This window comes from Condylura cristata, unplaced genomic scaffold (genome assembly GCF_000260355.1).
Source record: "Condylura cristata isolate star-nosed mole 26May11 unplaced genomic scaffold, ConCri1.0 scaffold00001, whole genome shotgun sequence".
Classification (NCBI taxonomy): domain Eukaryota; kingdom Metazoa; phylum Chordata; class Mammalia; order Eulipotyphla; family Talpidae; genus Condylura; species Condylura cristata.
The window spans coordinates 53,145,752-53,163,907 of NW_004567102.1; the positions used below are offsets into that span (position 1 = coordinate 53,145,752).

Consider the following 18,156-nt stretch of genomic DNA (forward strand, 5'->3'; position numbering starts at 1 on the left):
AACTTAGCACTACAATTATTAAGCTACCATAAAAGTCGACTTGGTCAGCTGATTCTTCTGAGACAACAAAGATCCATGAAATCACCTGATTGCCACATCTTTGAGTCACTCAATGAAACCTTGAAATCTGAAACATAGCAGTTCATTCTACTTGTCCTTTTTAAGTTTTAAAATAGTACACATTAATCATTTGACCTTATACATTCAAGGAAATCCTCAGGATACTACTTCCCAGATACAGAAGAATATAGTAGGCTGCCTTATTTATGAATGGAAGACTTCAATAGTTGTATTAGTAAACTGGAGAAACATTGGAAATGAAATAAAAACTTCCTAAGTACTTGATAATGTTACTTAATCATGACAGTCTGCCTACCTCAGCTTTCAGTGTCCAACTAAATGCACAGCTTATCAGAACAGCTAATGGTGATTCTGGGATTAAAACAAAAGGGGGTTCAAGTTGGAAACAGGTCAAATATCAGTAAAACTTCTTTAAATATTTTGTTTTTATAAGTAGGTATAAAAAGGACAAAGAACATTAATGTATCCTATGAATAATCTGAAAAAGGCAAAAAATGGAAGCAATAGTCATTTACATATAATGATGAACACTTATTAAAACGCTTCACTGAGTGGCTTTTCAAATTATCCTGGCAACTCAATAGTAAGGTCTTATTTTCATTTGTATTTGATGAAGATGGATGATCACTGACACTAGATTGTATGTTTTTGCCTTAATCTTTCAGTTTATGTGTTTAATTTCCATGACTTTCCTAATGGAACAGGGACCATAGCAATTTTGGTCTCACTAGGGTTTTGTAAACATTGTCCTGGAGTAGTGTGACAGTAGAGTAGGAGTTAACCCATAAGTCCCAATCTCACTGGTCCTAGGCTTGCAATATGAATGCTATAAGAAGAGTTGGCATTGAAAGTTATTAAACATGTATGTGATAAGCACTGTCAATATAAAATACTATTTAGAAATCAAATTAAATGATGCTATTTTAGAGCCTCTGATATGACTTTTATTCTTTACCAGATACCACTCTTTATTATTTGTCCATTATTAGAAGAGTCAGTTGCTTAAATATTTAAGTGTGCATAAACACATAAACCTTTTCAAATGTGATCTTCCCTAAATGTAGTTTTCTAAGTGTGTTCTAATGTGCTGAAAAGTAATGGATCAAAATATCTTTCACTATTCATCTATATTGGAATATATATTCAGGGACTGAGGATTTGTTAATAAAAGTGCTCTATTTTGACTCTAGGCTATGAGCAGACTATGTATTTGGTGCCTTTTTTTTCCTACCAAAGAAAAATTAGGTCAAAATTGGTGCTAAATTTCATTTCATATTTTTTCCTCTTTAAATAGATATAACACAATAGGAAATATACAGATATAGCAGTATTATGAATGTCATATTTTATATATACATTTGAGGGAAAAAAACCTTACCTATAAAATAACAGCTCAAATTCCTACTTGGATGTAATTTTTGTTAATATGTAAGACATTAAAAATACAAAACTTACAGGAAAATAATTACAAATAAAAAGGTGGTAATGAACATAGCTCCCCAAGGTAACTTTAAGGAAAAAGTTTCATATGATGTTACATGTCAAACAGTATCTCAATTTAATAATAAAAGACTTCCTTATTAATGTCCTCTAGCACAAAGTTAGCTATTCAAAGCATTCTGTAACTGCAGGAATGTGAAAAAAATGTATATTTTATTGTAATTTATACAAAATAGTTTTTATTGAGCTTATTTAAGTAGATATGTTAAACTATTTTTTGAATAAAATTGAAGTCTGAGAAGTCATCAATCTTAAAGCCTAAGTAATGAATTACATTAAAAAAAATACCACTAGAAATATGAGTGCATAGCTTTCAGATTTAGCATAAAGACTTAAATTAGTAAGGATTACATCTAGATCTGGGACAGCAAATCTCAGACCTATGATTTATCAAAGGCTCTTAGTATCACCATGTGGCTCTGAGCTCCGGTAAGTAGGATTCAGATGAAGTAGGAACCACACATCATTAACTGCTGTCTTCTATAATTTTTGCTTTAACGCTATTTTATGAGGATTTTATAAACATAAATTTCTTAATTAGGAAGAAATTTGGGATCAACTGTAGTGTACTGGATGCTCTGTTGACTAATGATAACTCCTTTCTACTGTTAACATGAATTAGATGTGGAAGGGACTTGTTAATCAGAAGTTACAGTATGGTGAGTAAATATCTTTTTAATAATAACTTCTAATGCAAATTAATATATTTTGGTTTGAGAAATATAAGCTTGTAAAGACACTGCACAATGCTGGATAAATTTGCATTTTGTTATTTTGTTCACCTATTATTAGCCAGACATTTTAGTTACAACAAATTGAACTCTGCAGTATTATTAAGAGAGAGTGTGTGGATATTATAAGTATATCCTAGTATAATATGACATTTTTCATGTCAACTTATTTTAATGTTTATTTAATTAATAATTTTTTAATTATTTTGCATATATTTAAAATTAAAAACATACTTTATTTTAGACCTCAGAACCAAATCATTCCAAATGCTTGCTGCACTCTGCAGCGTAGCCTGGCTTTTCTACCTACATAGGATGCTATTTTTGGCATAATTGTTGTTTAAATATAGATCATTATGTGAAATGATTGTGCTGAATTTGATAAGTTTGCAGAATTTTAGTACTTGCCTTTTTAAAAATTGTATGTTTCTTTTTAAAGGATATAATTTATAATTGATTTTTTATAATGTGCAGTTTATAGGTAACCAAAACCTTTATAATGAACTTTGTAATCATTTGGAGGATAAGATTATTTACAATGTGATATTCTCAGTAAATAAAAGAAAAACATTTCAGCAAATTTTTATAAGGCTTTGTGACTGTGTTTATGGAATTCTCTGGGGAGATGAAGGAAGGAAAAATTCCTGAGGTGAAGAAAACAGTTTGTGTTGAAGAGAAATAAGTTGTGTGCTTGCTCAGCTGCATATTTCTTTCCTAATGTTGAGTAGCTATCATTTCTCTGGGGCAAAAAGCAGGGACAGAAATGGCTGAAAAGCACTAGATGGCCTGAAATAACTTCCTTTTCGTTGACTTAGTTTTGCTGACATGGGTTAAACTTAGTAAATTCAGCTAGTACCTCCTGCTCACTAACCTTTTCAGGGGATGATCAGCTGGAATTAAAGCAAAAACAATCTCATGTTACTGGTACCAGGTACATCTCTGGCCTTGTCTCCTACTCCCCCCGACTCACGCTGCTGGAGCTGCTCTCCCACATTTTCTGGACTCAACACTCTGCTTTTCTGTGAAGCTTTCCTTAACTGTTTAAAACTTAACTCCCTGACCCCCATGCTTTAAACTCTCCTTCCAACTAATTGTTAATATTTTTCTCCTTAGCCAGCTGTTATCACCAGGACGCAATATATATTTGCCTGAGTTATCTTCTGGCTTTCCAATTAGACTGCACCACAGTGCACTTGACACCAGTAGGGGTGTGTGTGTGTGTGTGTGTGTGTGTGTGTGTGTGTTTGTGTGTGCGCAGTTTTATCACTAATACTTGTAATACAAAATTCCTGGCATATAGTACTGCTCAAAACTTACTTGTTGGATAAGTGAGTGGTATCTTTGAATTTGACTACTTTAGGTACTAATAGTGGAATCATCCAATATTTGTCTAACTTGTGTTTTTAATACTAGTTAGTATAAAATTTTTCATAAGTTTCTCAACCATTTGCATTTCTTCTTTTGGGATTGTTCTTGTCCTTTGTCTTTTTCTATTGGGGTGTGTTATCTTTTCCCTATTGGTTTACCAACTCTCTCCATATAGTAATTTATGTTACTGTTTATGCTAAAAATTCCCCAATTTTATTTGTCTTTTTATGCTGATTATTTTTTAAATTTAAGTTTTCATTTTTATAGGAGAAAACTAGGGGAGGAGGAAGAGGAGAAAAAGACAGTGACAGACAAAATTCCCCATGGGAGTCCTGCCATCTTGACCTCATCTAAATCTAATTAACTCCCTAAGGACCTACCTTTGAGAGGAAGACACAATTTAATCCATAGGAAATATTTTTGTGTACTTATAAAATTATTGGCCAAGAAGCCAAGGAACAGTTGGAAACCTAGTCAAGATCAACAAAGTGTTATTGAGTAATTCTTTAGAATATATAACTATGTTCCTTATTTGACAGGAACATAATAGTATGACTCTTCCTGTAACTAACATAAGCCAGGTATGTTTAGTCTTATAACAAGCTAATTGACATGCTAGACCCATGATCTTGGATCAACGCCTCACTCTTGTGCTTTCCTACACTTCTTGTTTTGACTTTCATTCCACCTCCTGTTCTTCTCTAGGCCCCTCTGCTTAATATTCAGTTTGATTCATTCCTGTAATTTTAACTATTTTAGCTCCCTTTTGCTAGGCTTCCATTAGGTCTACTAAGTGAGAAAATAGACAAGAGGCATTCTTTCTTGCACATCATACACTATAGCCAAGAGCTACAAAAAAACTAATGCAACTCAGCAAAAAAACCAAACAAACGAACAAACAAAAAAGAACCCGTAAAACAATTAAAAATGGACAGAAAAACTAAATATACACTTCTCCAAAGAAGACATATAAACTTTGAAGAAACACATAAAATGCTCATCGTCACTTATCAGGGAAATGCAAACCCAAACCACAGTGAATTACCACCTGATACGTGAGAATCACCCATATCAGAAAGACCAGAAACAAGTGTTGGCGGGTCCTGGAGACAGAGGAGCCTCCATATGCTGTTGGTGGGAATGTCAGTTAACTGGTTCAGCCTCTATGGAAAATGTTATGGAGGTTTCTCAAAACACTAAAAATAGATCCAATGTTCCACTTCTAGATATCTTTCTGAAGAATATAAAACACTAATTTGAGAAGACATATACAATCATATGTTCATTGCAGCACTATTTACAATAGCCACTTAGGGAAACAGCATAAGTGCCTGCAACAGAGCAGTGAATTAAGAATATATGATGTGTGTAGAAATGCTGCTCACTATTAGGAAAAAGATGAAATCTTGCCATTTGCCACAACATGCATGAACTGGAAAAAAAAATCAGAAGAAAGACAAAACACCAGATTATTTCACTCCTATATGTAAAAAAACACACAAAACAGGGCCCTTCCTGGTGGCACAAGGGGTTAGGATGCAGCACTGCAAACTAGCTACAGCTGTTTCAATGAGAGTGATTCCCTGCCCAGGAGGAGCTCCACATGGCAGGGCAGACCTCTTCTGTCTCGCCCGCTGCTCCCCTCAGCATTGTACTTCCTCCATCTGCCTGTTCTGCTCCCCACTCTCCGGTGAAGCTACTTGCCACACCTGCACCTCTGGCCTGAACCCCAGTTCTGTATGCCTAAATAAACAAATCTTTAAAAACACAAAGCACTGACAAGAATGAGACAAAACAAACCCTAGAAATCCGATTGCAATATTGAAATTGCCAGAGGGGAAGAGTTAGGATAAGGAGCAAAGGGGTTGCAACTCATTCAACCATGGTGGAGGATTATGAATATTTTGATGGTAGGTGTGATAACATACATTTAAGGAGATGTGAAACTATAACCCTAAAATACACACAGTGTTGTTAGCCAGTATTGCCTCAATATAATAATTAAAAATAAAACATAGCTCTCCTGCCCACCTGTGACTATACAGATGCCTCCTTTTCCTAATAACCCTGTCCTTTTAAATTAAAAATAAAACTTTTTTTGAAAGAAGCATTTCTGTCTCGAAAATGGATAAATAATCTGACCTTTGCCAACCTTCCTCATTAAGTTGAGTTGAGTCAATTCTTTGCACTGTAAATGATTTCTTTCTTTGAAGCAGACTGAAAACAAGATTCACTAAATTCTTAAAGATTATTTATGCATACAGGACTGGGGTACAAGCCAGAGGTGCAGGGTTGGTGAGAGGATTCACCACGGGGGGCCGGGGGGAAAGAACAGGCAGATCCTACGAAGTACACTGCGAAGTACACTGCCGAGGGGAGCAACGGACGGGTCAGGAGAGGTCTGCCTCGCCATGTGGATCACCTCCCCGTCAGTGATCGAACTCTCACTGAAGCAGCTGTGCTGTCTTGCAGTTCTACATCCTAACCTGTTGCACCACCAGGCAGGGCTTTGCTAAGTTCTTAAGGCCAAAAATTTTCATTTTATATCAAGAGTAGTACCAAGGTGTGGTCTGGGTGATATATGGGAATGACTTAGTAAATTTAAAATCTCAAAAGTCCTGGCATGGATTAAGTGTTCATAGAGTAGTTCTTTACTCCTAGCACCTCTGAATGAAGCTAAAATAGTTTATGGTGAATACTTGTACTATAAATCTTCCCAGCTTCCATTCAGATAGCTACCTGGTCATCTTATGTAAAAATTCTGGAACCACCACTAGGCGTGTAGGTAAAAAACAGACAATGAAGTAAGGTCAGAGGATTTGTCCCTCCATGTCCATATCCCTTCCATTTTCACCAAGTCACCCTGCTGCCAACGAAATCATCTCTTTCCTAAATTATGTAATAAACCAAGTTATTTCCATTTCTTTAGTTTCTTCCTGCTCCATCTCAACTGGCCACTACTCGTTAATGTTTTCATCCTCAGATTTCATCACGATACTCTTATTGCACAACAATCTTTAATAGCTTCCTAAAATCAAATGATGAAGTCTTCAGTTTGGGCTTCATAATCTGGCTCCCAAATACCTTTCTAGACTTATCTATTGCTCTGAAAGAACTTTCTTCTGTGTCCAATTGGTCAACTCATTATTTAAAACCCATAGTCCCCACCTTTGGAACTCTTATTTTTAAGTGTAATCCTTTACAACTCAATCCATGTTGCCAAAAGTAGCACGAGTTTATGTTTTTGATCACTGAGTAGTATTCCACGGTTTATATATACCACGTCTTCTTTGTGTGTGTGCATGACAGTTCCCTTCACTGAGCCCCTCTTCATGTGGTTTCCCTACCCACTCCCAACTCCAATATCACTTGTGTCCCGACCCCATCAAGGAGTCTGCTGTATATAATGCTTGGTTTTCTCTGCCCTGGCTTCTCTATGCAAACCCCCCAGCTTTTTCTGGCTCAACACTGAAAAAAATTGAACAATTTATTTACCTTGATTACTTTGGGCTCTAATAAATCAGTGATCTAGGTTTAATCTTAATTCCTTCTAGATGTCTACAATGGAACTGTGTAGCAACTCTTTATATTCTAGTTTGGGATGTAATAATTTTGTTAAGGAATTATTAAAATACAGCATTTAGGCTAACTTTTTTTTTCTCACATGCAAAATAGGGAAGAAGAAGAAGCTATTTAAAATAACGCTTTCAAGGTTAGCCCTAATCTGGAGAGGAGGGCATAACTATATTTCTAATATTATACCAATTTCAAGTTGCTTTTTATTATTGGGACAAAAAAGAGACTAGCAAATTATTTTGAACAGATTAAATTGCTTACTGCTTTCCTCAAGATTAGAAATGCAAGGCAGCTCAGAGACTGGTGAGTGCATTTGGGGAGTGAAGCTGAGGGGAGTTGCATAATTTATCAGAAACTGATATGTGGTTCTATAAACATAGTGTGGGATCTCTAAGGGAGATCATACATGTCTTCTTGAATTGTTGTTTACTTAACCCTCTAAAACCACACAATGATGATTTTCCTTTGCATGGGAGACACCTTCTTCTTCTTCCCTATTTTGCATGTGAGAAACTATCAGGGGTCAGTCCTTGATCTTCTGTCTAAACTTATAAGTTAGATTATTTCATCCAGTTACATAGTTTTAAATACTATCTCTATGAAGATTTTTTTTTAAAGATTTATTTATTTGTGCATACAGAAGTGGGGTATAGGCCAGAGGTGCAGGAGCGGCGAGAGGCTTCACCAGGGACAGAGTGGGGAGCAGAACAGGCAGATCGACGAAGTACACTGCTGAGGGGAGCAGTGGGCATGTCAGGAGAGGTCTGCCATGCCATGTGGTCACCTCCGGGGCAGGCGGGGATCGAACTCATGCGGAAGCGGCTTTAGATTCTCAGTGCTATGCTTTAACCTGCTGCGGCACCAGGGAGGGCCCTCTATGAAGATTTATTGGGGGAAAAGATAAGTTCAGTTTTAGGTATAAAGGTGAACTTTGATATTTTTAGAAAATACTTTTGATTTTATTAAAATCTCAGAATGCCAGTAAAAGTGTGTTGGTAAAGAGTCCAAACTCTTTTGTATAGCACACAAAGCCCTTTACAATTTGAACCTAACCTACCTCTCCCATAGACTTTTATCCTCTTTAATATATAAACCTGATATTTCAACTACATCAAAATTTTCTCAGAGGCCTTCTCCAACTCTCCATCTAAAATAGTGAAATAGGCTCCCTAAAATCATAAATTTGATTTTCCTTCATTGTATTTGATTTTCCTTCATTGTGCTTAAATACCACATTACTAAATTCTAAAATTTTTCTTCAATAACATCTTCAATATCAAGCTCTCCAATCATCCTATAGTAGGGATTACATCTTTTTTTGTGCCCACTGTCTTCCCACTTTAGTATAGCCTAACTTACAACATTCCATATCCTGTGATCTCTCTGTATAGTCACACTAACAGTTGCTTCTTCCTAGAAGTAACCTTGTTTCGATGGTAAGTTTTACCTGCATTCAACCCACTAAGACAATACAACATCTGCTCTCCCAGTGGAACTGGTTCCTCCTTTCCACATTTTCCCATAATCTTTTCTCAACTCATTTTTACTTTTATTGTACCTATTGTCAATAATCAATTTACATATGCTGTTTCAAGGATATATGCCCCTCGTTTTTAATGGTCCTGATATCCATCACCTCCCTTCCATTCCACCGACCCCCACTCAAAGTTTCAAGACAATAGGTTTGGATATCGGTAAGAAGGCTTTAGAACAGGCTAAGCAAGAAAGAAAGGAAAAGAAAGAGTGGGAATGGAGAGTAGGAATCAGATAGAAAATACTTGGAAGGGCCAAATATGATAGGGGCTAGAGAGATGGGTTATAAGGAAATGATGTGACGCAGGTTTTTTTTGTCTGGGAAGCTCAGTAGAGGAGAGTCATCAGGTGGGGGAGAAAAACATTTCAGGTAGACAATGAAGAAAAATATTTACACATTTTTAGATTGTGTGTTTGGTCAAAGAGCAAAGGAAAGAAGCAGCTGGATTTGGATAAAGAAGGTAAGGTCTTTTCCTCTTCGCAGACTAAATCGATGATTCTGCAAGTCAGTGCCCTGCTCAACTCCAATAAGGTGGGAGCATTTGCAAAGAAACCATGGCTTTGATTCTAGGTTTCTTTCTTGAGCTACAGTTACTCTGTTTGTGCACAGCCACCTTCGACGTCGGGCCGTTGTTACTCCATGACTGAATCCCCTTGTCTGTAAAATGAAGACTAATAGAAGTAACATACGTGAAAGCTTACTTTACAAGTGAGGTTCAACAAATGTTTGTGGAGTGACAGGTGAATGACAAGTCTCCAAACAGCGAAAGCAGGACTTTCAGAGCTGTGTAAGACACAGACAGACCTTCGGGCATCCTTAGGTCCCCAGGAACCCACCAAGCAGCATTAGGTTCTAAGTTGCACTCTGGGCCCCCTCTCCTAACCCTTTGGCTCCCCCTGACCTAGTCGTCCGCCCCGCGACTGCAGCTCCAGTTTTCTCCGCTATGGGGCGCTCGCCGGCCAGGCATCTGTGAGCTTAACTAAGCGTTGATGGAGAGGAAGAGCGAGGACCGGTCTCCTAGGCAACCCCATCAACTTCCGGTCCGATGAGGTTAAGGTTGGCAAGAGGCCACATTTCCGTCACGTGACCTCCGCGGGCCCGTGCGTACGTGCGTGCGGGGCGTGGGGCGCGCGGCCCGGGCCAGTGGCACCTCCTTTTTCGAAAGTTCGACTTCTCGCTCCGACTGGGGCGGGCAGTCGGGGAGGTGGCGTCCGCGGGGACCTCGGGCCGTGGTTGTCCGCCAGGCTCGCCTGACAGCTCACCGGCCGCGCGACCTCTTCTCCCGAGCCGCCAAGCTGGACCTGGACCGGCAGCTCGATGGGGTCGGAGGCCCGGCCGCGGGGCAGCTGCTCCTCCAGCCCGGGGTCCGGGCAGAGAAGGAGCCGGCGGCGGTGGCGGGGCCCCGGCGGAGCAGTGGCAACTTGCTCCGCTGGTTCACCACGGTGTTCCTGTGCGCCGCCTTCCTGGGGCTGGTGAGAGCCTGGGCTGGAATCCTCCGGGGCCAGGGCGACAGCAGGCGTGCAGGAGAGAACGCGACCTTCCGAGTTCGAGTCTCGCCTCTTCCACTTTCAAACTGACTTTGGGGCCGTTACTTAACCCTCCACCACCCCCAGCTTCATTTTAGCCATTTAGGAAATCGGACATTTTAATCTTGAGAGGTTTGGTCAAGTGCAAAATCTATAATTCTAATATATTTACTAACCCCCGCAAGCTATCCAGTTCTACGTGTGGTGGGAAATAAAGGTATTCCAGGTGTATAGTTCTCGTGGCCGCAGGACACAGCCCCCAAATATTTAGGGGTCTTCTCTGAGATTTCCTCTTCCTCTGATCAAATTTAATAGACCCTTATTTTTGCAGAGTGAGAAATAAGCACAGCTTGTTAAGTGGTCGAATTAGGGATGTCTTCTGTTAGATCAAATCCTATGTAAACTAAACTCAGAAAACTATGTCTCTTGAGATGAACTCCCTGACTGAAGGGCCCTCTGCCAAACCCTCTAGGCTGGCAACAATCCCCTTAATTCCGGAACCTTCTCCTTCCTCTCTTGATAATTTCCATTCTGGAGAGTAATGAGTGTGATTTCTGTATGAGTGGCATTTCTAGTTCATTAATGTCTTCCTTGAGTAAAATTGAGTTTTTGACTATTTTGGAGAAGACAATCATTGTAGAAGCTCCATGAGCTCTCACTGTATGACAAGTGCTACTGTGAGTGCTTTTCAGGAAGAAACTATTTTGATTCTAACTGGGATTCAGCCTTTTTTCATGTGCCCCTTGTGTGCACTGTGCCCATGACTGTCCTTAGTCCTGTGCAGCTCAGGCTTGAGGTATAAGCACACCCAAGCTTTTAGAGCTTGTTATGCAAATGGGATCAATTATAATTGAATGTAAAGTAATGAGAAACATTTTTTAGGTTTCCCAGGACTGTCTTCTATGAGCTAACTACAACCCCTAAGTTTGCCAATACTAAATTGTCTTTGAATAAAACTTTGTTCTTAAAGTTGTTCTCTAAGAAGGCTTAACTGATTACACTTCTGATGGCTTTGAATTTTCCTTGAAGAACTGTGGATGAAGTAACATTTATATTTTGTCTTCCCTTTGTGTTTTATATGTTCACTTAAAGAAAGATCCCACCAATCCGTAAACATTGTGTCTTTTATAACAAGGTCTAAAAGAGGAATAGTTTCCTGATTTGAGTATTTGAATATGTATTGTCTGTGGTTTTTTTGTGCACATAATGTACTTCCAAATATACAGATTACTTCAGTATTATTTTAATGTTATATTTCACTGTTGGTACAATATAGTCTTTTATGGTATTGAGCAAATGAAAAGATAATTACAGAGAGAGAGAAAAGAGTTAAAGAACATTTGAAAAGCTTACTGTCTGACCTAAAGAAAACAGTAGGAGTTTGCACACCAGAAAGGGGAATCTGTAATACTGATAGTACTAATCAGGATGATTTTGCCTGATTTGAGTGAGAAAGTATCCCTTTGGTATGTTGAAATACTCTTCTCCCATTTTTATAATGAAAAAAAAAATGTCTATCACATAGACATTAATGATTGTAAAGAAAAACTTTTGTCTTTAAATTTTAGGGAATGAGTATTGCCATCTTGGGACCCACGTTTCAGGATCTGGCAACAAACGTGAACCGCAACATCAGCAGTCTTTCTTTGATTTTTGTGGGCCGAGCCTCTGGGTATTTGAGTGGCTCTGTGATTGGAGGGGTTCTTTTCGACTGTATGAATCACTTTCTGCTTTTGGGTAAGTAAACACCAGTTTTAGCTTCCTTGTGCCTTTCAAGGACGTTGCCATGTGCCTTTCAATTGAAAAGGAGCTAGCTTGCAGAGTGTTGACAAATTCAGTGTCTAGACGTCCTCAGAACAGGTTAGGGTTCGTAGGTGCCTGCTCTCATCTGGACAGTTACAGGCTATGAGTGCTGGGCCACGCTGGGGATTTGGCTCAGCCTGGAGTGTGTTGGAGATGCTGAGCTCTCCCGACCCAACTGTAATTTAGGCGTCACCCTGGATCACGTACTGGCTGTCCAAAGAGGACCGCTGGTCAAGGGTGAGGGCAGATTTCCTGGGGCAACAACTGACCAGAGTGAACACCTTGAACCTGGAAGACTCTGGTGAAGGTGGCAGAGGATGGTGCCGAAGTGACTGATGTAGGCCTAATGGTGCTGCTGGCCCATGTGAGTGATACCACAGGTGCCTCCAGGATCCATAAAACAGTGCCAAAGCTTCCAACTTATTCTGTTGTGTTTTTGTTTTTGTTTTAAAATAACATGGTTAAAAAATTCTGGTTTGAGGTGATAAACTGCTGGGAGAGTAATTTATTGCTCTTGATGTTGAAAGAACATATTAATTGTATTTCTTTCCCAGTTACCCAAACTATTCAATACATTTCTACTACAAAATACTGTGCTTAGAAGGAGCCAAGCACAGAAGGAACTATCAGTTTTATTTACCATAGTAATTGCATTTTTGATTTTTGCCTTTCTTATTTTTTCAATTTTTTTTTTTTTAAGATTTATTTATTTGTACATACAGAAGTGGGGTACAGGCCAGAGGCTCAGGGGCGGTGAGAGGCTTCACCAGAGACAGAGTGGGGAGCAGAACAGGCAGATCGATGAAGTACACTGCTGAGGGGAGCAGCGGGCGGGTCAGGAGAGGTCTGCCGCACCATGTGGTCACCTCTGGGGCAGGCGGGAATCGAACTCATGCAGAAGTGGCTTTAGCTTCTCAGTGCAGTGCTTTAACCCGCTGCACCACCAGGGAGGGCCTCAATGTCTTTTTAATTGACATCAAATGTTTATACATTACTCAGATGGAAAGGATGACACTTTGTTACCATTCTATTTAGCTAATATGTTCAAAAAGGGGTTCTTTAAAAAAAAAGATTCACTTTTTAAAATAAATCTGGGGTGTAGGCCAGATGGGTGGGGAGATGAGAGGATTCACCAGAGACAAAACTGGGAGCAGAACAGGTGGGTTGCCTGAAATAAACAGCTGAGGGTACAACTGGTGAGACAAGAGAGGTCTGCTGTGCCAGGTGGGTCACCTTCCTGGCCAGGGACAGAACCTGTGCTATAGTGACTGTGGACAGCTTACTAGTGCTGAGACTTAACTTTTTGTGTCACCAGGGAGGCCCCTAAAAGGATTCTTAAATTAATTTTTGAGCCATTTTGATGTAAAATGTTACTATATATTATATTTTAGTTTGATTATTCGCAATGCAAGATTTGTTTCCTATCCAAATTACTTGCATTTCATGTTCAGTGATGTAGCTACTTATAGAAGCTGACCCTCTCATCACCTCATTATAACTGAGTTTTATTTTGAGCTCTTTTGCATTTAGGGTGGTTTGCTGATGCTGACTTGAGCCACAGTGCTCTGCCTGAATATTGTATCATAGAGCTGACATTAACCTTTCTTCTCAGGGGTGTCATTGTTGGCCACTACTGCTGGCCTTTATCTCGTTCCGTTTTGTAAGACAGCCGTCTTGCTGATCGTCATGATATCTGTCTTTGGTGTTTCAATGGGAGTTCTGGATACAGGTGAGTGAACTCTGTAGTCATATGTGGTCATAGGGACTTTCTATTACAAAAATTAGAGCAGACATTGCTATTACATTGCCTTTTGCAGTGTCCCCTAAGGAGACACCTACCGAGGTGATCATGAGGTCCCCATCAGAACACCCTCTGGCAGCTCTCTTCTTGCCAGGCCGGGTGCCTATTAGGGCTCTGTTGACCACGGAGTGAGCTCAACAGGTTTGTTCTTGAGAGGTTGTTGACTTAAGGATACATCACACAAGGGCCAGGGAGTGGGTGAGTTCAGGGCAGGTGAGCAGACTTGTGTTTTGGCCTCAAATTTCCCTTGTGGTGAGGGAGGAAGGCTTGCTGGGGTAACAGGTTCAACCATGTTTGCAGCCATTTGGCTGAGGAAGCATGGAAGCAGCTGTCAGTTTTAAGTGCACCCGAATTTTGAACTGAGAGAAGCCTGTGCTGTCACTGCTTCCCTCCTTCCTTTTCTCTCATCAGTCCTGCCCTCCGCGAGGAGCAAAGTCCTTGCCGTGCTGCGTGAGAGCTGTAAAGCTACTGTTACCGCAGGAGGCGTTTGTTCTGCCCTAAGCCGGCTTCCTCCCTCTCTTCCTTATTGCTCAGTTGGGAAATGTTGGGTATCTTAGGGTTACTTTGATTGTGAGCTTGTGAGTTTATCTGCTAATGTGCTTTAAAAACAAGGGAGGACGGAAACCCAGGAGTGGCTACTCCTCTGTACAGATGTGTAAGTGCAGATGCTGGAGGTTCCTGTGCTTCCTCCATGGGCACAGCAGAGTCCGGTAGAGCTCAAGTTCCTGAAAGGGTGTGTGGCCTCTGCCATGTACGTGAAGCATTTTCCCAAGGTGACTGCACTCTGGTGTGGGAAACTGTGGTAATTGGACCATGTTGTGATTATAAACTTAGCCTCTTCCTTTATATGTATATTATTTAAGACTCTGTTTATTTTTGCATTCAAGAATTGAGGTGTTGGCTAGAAGTGTGGGGGTTGGGGGGTGAGACACCACTAAAGATGAAGTGGGGAGCAGAGCAGGAGAATTCACTGAAATACACCGCTGAGGGGAGCAGTGGTCAAGACAGGAAGGAAGGTCTGCACATTTGTGGATTAGCGCCCTGGCCAGGGGTGGAACTCCGGCCCCTGCAGTGGGCCATCACGGGGGTAGTGCTGAGACGAACCGCTAGGGCACCGGGAGGCCTGCTTAATATGTGTTTTTGTGAGTACAGTGTCTTATAGGTACAGCATCTTTGTAAGTACAGTACCTTCTACAGTATTATAGAAGCTACAGCATCTTCCCCCTAAAGCCTGCTGCTGGCCCTGGCACTGAGAGGCGTGTGCAATGGGCCTGGCCAGGGGCTATGGCTGACTGGCTGGCAGAATTCCACATGGGTGCCTGGGGTGCCGGCTCGAGTTCTCTGGTGGGCAGCTGGGAGTTCCCGGGTCTCCGAACGAGCGAGTGGCACGTCTGCGCTCGGGCTGCAGCACAGTCTGGCGCTGGGGGACACTGACTGCCCAGACTGAGTGTGAGAACCGCGCGATGCCACCGCCACTCACCCTCTTTCCCGCTTTCGTTGGTAGGTGGTAACGTGCTGATCTTGGCTCTTTGGGGGGATAAAGGAGCCCCACCCATGCAGGCCTTACACTTCAGTTTTGCCTTGGGGGCCTTTCTGGCTCCGCTGCTGGCCAAACTGGCGCTGGGCACGGCGGCGTCTGCTGAAAACCACACGGAGGTGGACGCCCCGCTCTCGGGCCCCGACGCGTCGGCGGCGGCAGGCGCGGGCGCGCTGCTCGGAGTGCCGGACAACAGGAATTTACTGTGGACCTACGTTGTCATCGGGACCTACATTCTGGTAGTTTCTGTCTTCTTCTTCGCTCTGCTGTGTAAGAAAAGCTCCAGGAGGGAAAAGGCAAAAGCAGCTGAGCAGAGGGCCCGCAGAGCGCAGTATCACTACACCCTTCTCTGCCTCCTTTTCCTGTTCTTCTTCTTCTATGTCGGGGCCGAGGTGACCTACGGCTCGTACGTGTTCTCCTTCGCCACGAGCCACGTTGGCATGACCAGCAGGGAAGCGGCCGGAGTGAACGCCGCCTTCTGGGGCAGCTTTGCGGCGTGCCGCGGCCTGGCCGTGTTCTTTGCCGCCTGTCTGCAGCCCGGAACCATGATCGTGCTGAGCAACGTGGGCAGCCTGGGCTCCTCGCTCTTTCTGGTGCTTTTCGACAAGAGCCCCGCCTGCCTCTGGGTCGCCACGGCCGTGTACGGGGCCTCGATGGCAGCCACGTTTCCCAGCGGCGTGTCTTGGATTGAGCAGTACACCACCATCCACGGGAAGTCTGCGGCGTTTTTTGTGATCGGCGCGGCCTTGGGAGAAATGGCGATTCCCGGGGTGATCGGATCCCTTCAGGGACGGTACCCGCATTTGCCCGTAGTCTTGTACACCTCGTTGGGGTCAGCCGTAGCCACGGCCCTTTTATTTCCCGTGATGTATAAATTAGCCACCGTCCCACTGGAGCGTCAACGAAAAGCACACAGGAAGAGCGAGGACCTGCGGGCTTTGCTGTCCAGCTCTGAGCTCAATGACTGCGAGGAGGAGCCCGAAGAAGAGGATGCAGACAGATGGAATGAAATGGATTTTGAAGTGATTGACATGAGCGCCATAGTGAGGAATTCTGTGGCAGCCGCATGCGGAGGTAGCTTGATGGAGCCTCATTCAAAGGCCCTGGAGTCCGCAGCGGCGTCCTCCCCTGGAACCCTGGCGAGCCCCGTCAGTGACAGTGCAGGTGGCCAGAGCAGGAGGGACTGACTCTCAGCGAAGGTGGAGTCTTCCCTGACATTCTGGAATGCACGTGTGAGGGGCCAGTCAGAGCAGAGCTTTGGCGGGTTGTCAGCATGCTCTGGGCTTCAGATTTCTACCCAAGGACAGTAAGGGCTAAAGCCTTTGAGACATTTTGTATTCCAGAGCCTTCTATAAAGGGACAGATCATCCTAGACAGCAGCATCTTGTAAGGCCAGTGTACGCACGGGGCTGGCTAGGCAGTATTTTATGGTTTTCTCCCTCAGCGTGCAAAGGAAGCATTTATTTTTGACCACTTGACTGCCACAGTGGACCTAAGCCCTTAGTAATCAATGTGAGCCATAGCAGCTGGCAGGGAAATTAGGGAGTGTCATTTCATAAAAGAACATTTTTGCGAGCAGAGATTCTTATAAATTGCTCTGCCGGCCCATAGCTTTGGACCAAGGATTGGTCTGAGTCTCAATTTCTGTTTTCTATGAAGATTCGGAGCAGGGCTCTCGCGGTTCTGTTCAAGTCTCAGCTGCTACTGACTGGCCTCGGGGCTGAACGTTCAGCCACTTCACTCACTTGGGGCTTGTTTTTCTCATCTGATCTGTGACTGTAGAAGTGAAATCAGGGGATATTTAAATAGGTTTTAATGCTTGTACCAGGTGTCTGCTGGAAATCAGTACAAGTGTCATCCTCTTCATTCAAACAAGAAGGGAAACCACAGTCATCGCTTTACAAAGGGGCTGCTGAGTATGACCACACGCCAGTGGAAGAGATTCAGTGTTTTCACTGTGTTGAAATACTGTCTGAGGGACTCTCGTTAGTATACAGTGTCATCCATTCTAAGATGTACCTCTTTGACATTTGAACATTTTAAGTAAGAATGTTTTCAAATCAATGACTGACCATTTAACATTGTGACAAACTTTAATGAAATGTTTTCCGTATACAAGATAATGTTGCATCTCACAATCAATGTTTTAGATTCAGCAAAATACAGTGATTCATTCAGTTATACAGATTGTCCTCTCTTACAGATGTTTTGAAGTTATTTTTGCATGCTGATTTTTTTCCTATTGTGTTCCAAAGAGGCTTGGAGATAAATATTTTTCAAAATCTATTTGAGTTTCTTAGTAGGTAATATTACTGTGATGGGGTCTCTCGTGGTCTTCACCTACCTCAGAAACAGTGGGGTCTGGTCCTGGTGTTCTGGGTTTGCTGCTGCTCATGAGTGTGACTGGTTAAGTCAGTGGTAGGCACTGTAGACCAGGCTTTTAGTTTCATTTCAGTGTGATGCCATCTTTTCTGGTGATGAAAGACTGGTATCAGCTGTGGAGAGCTGCCCCTTCCTGGGTTTGAAACAACTGTGAAGCCAAAGTAAGGATGCAGAGGGTCTCGATGGCCAGGAGTGGGGGACCTCAGCGGAGTCTGGCCAAGCTGTTTTGAGCAGCCGGCCTTTGAGAAGGGATGCGCATTGATGATAGATTCGGCCCACGTCTCTTTGTGAACATTTATGTTATCTCCTTCCACCTG

The 18,156-nt window shown here is 42.2% G+C and overlaps 1 protein-coding gene across 1 annotated transcript; it reads left to right on the forward strand.

The window, feature by feature from the left end:
* Positions 1-5,562: 5,562 nt before the first annotated feature.
* On the forward strand, positions 5,563-16,644 carry KIAA1919 (KIAA1919 ortholog). The gene is made up of 5 exons (XM_012732862.1): positions 5,563-5,590; positions 9,847-10,262; positions 11,885-12,053; positions 13,732-13,848; positions 15,425-16,644. Exons 1-5 carry the CDS (start codon positions 5,563-5,565, stop codon positions 16,642-16,644), a joined length of 1,950 nt encoding a protein of 649 aa, XP_012588316.1.
* Positions 16,645-18,156: the final 1,512 nt, after the last annotated feature.

Bases quoted from the DNA above. Each gene is read 5' to 3' on its own strand.
- KIAA1919 (XM_012732862.1), top strand. From the start codon at position 5,563: ATGGTGGAGGATTATGAATATTTTGATG. The intron at 5,591-9,846 runs GTAGGTGTGATA...GATGAGGTTAAG, and splicing joins GGATTATGAATATTTTGATG to GTTGGCAAGAGGCCACATTT. The intron at 10,263-11,884 runs GTGAGAGCCTGG...TTTAAATTTTAG, and splicing joins GCGCCGCCTTCCTGGGGCTG to GGAATGAGTATTGCCATCTT.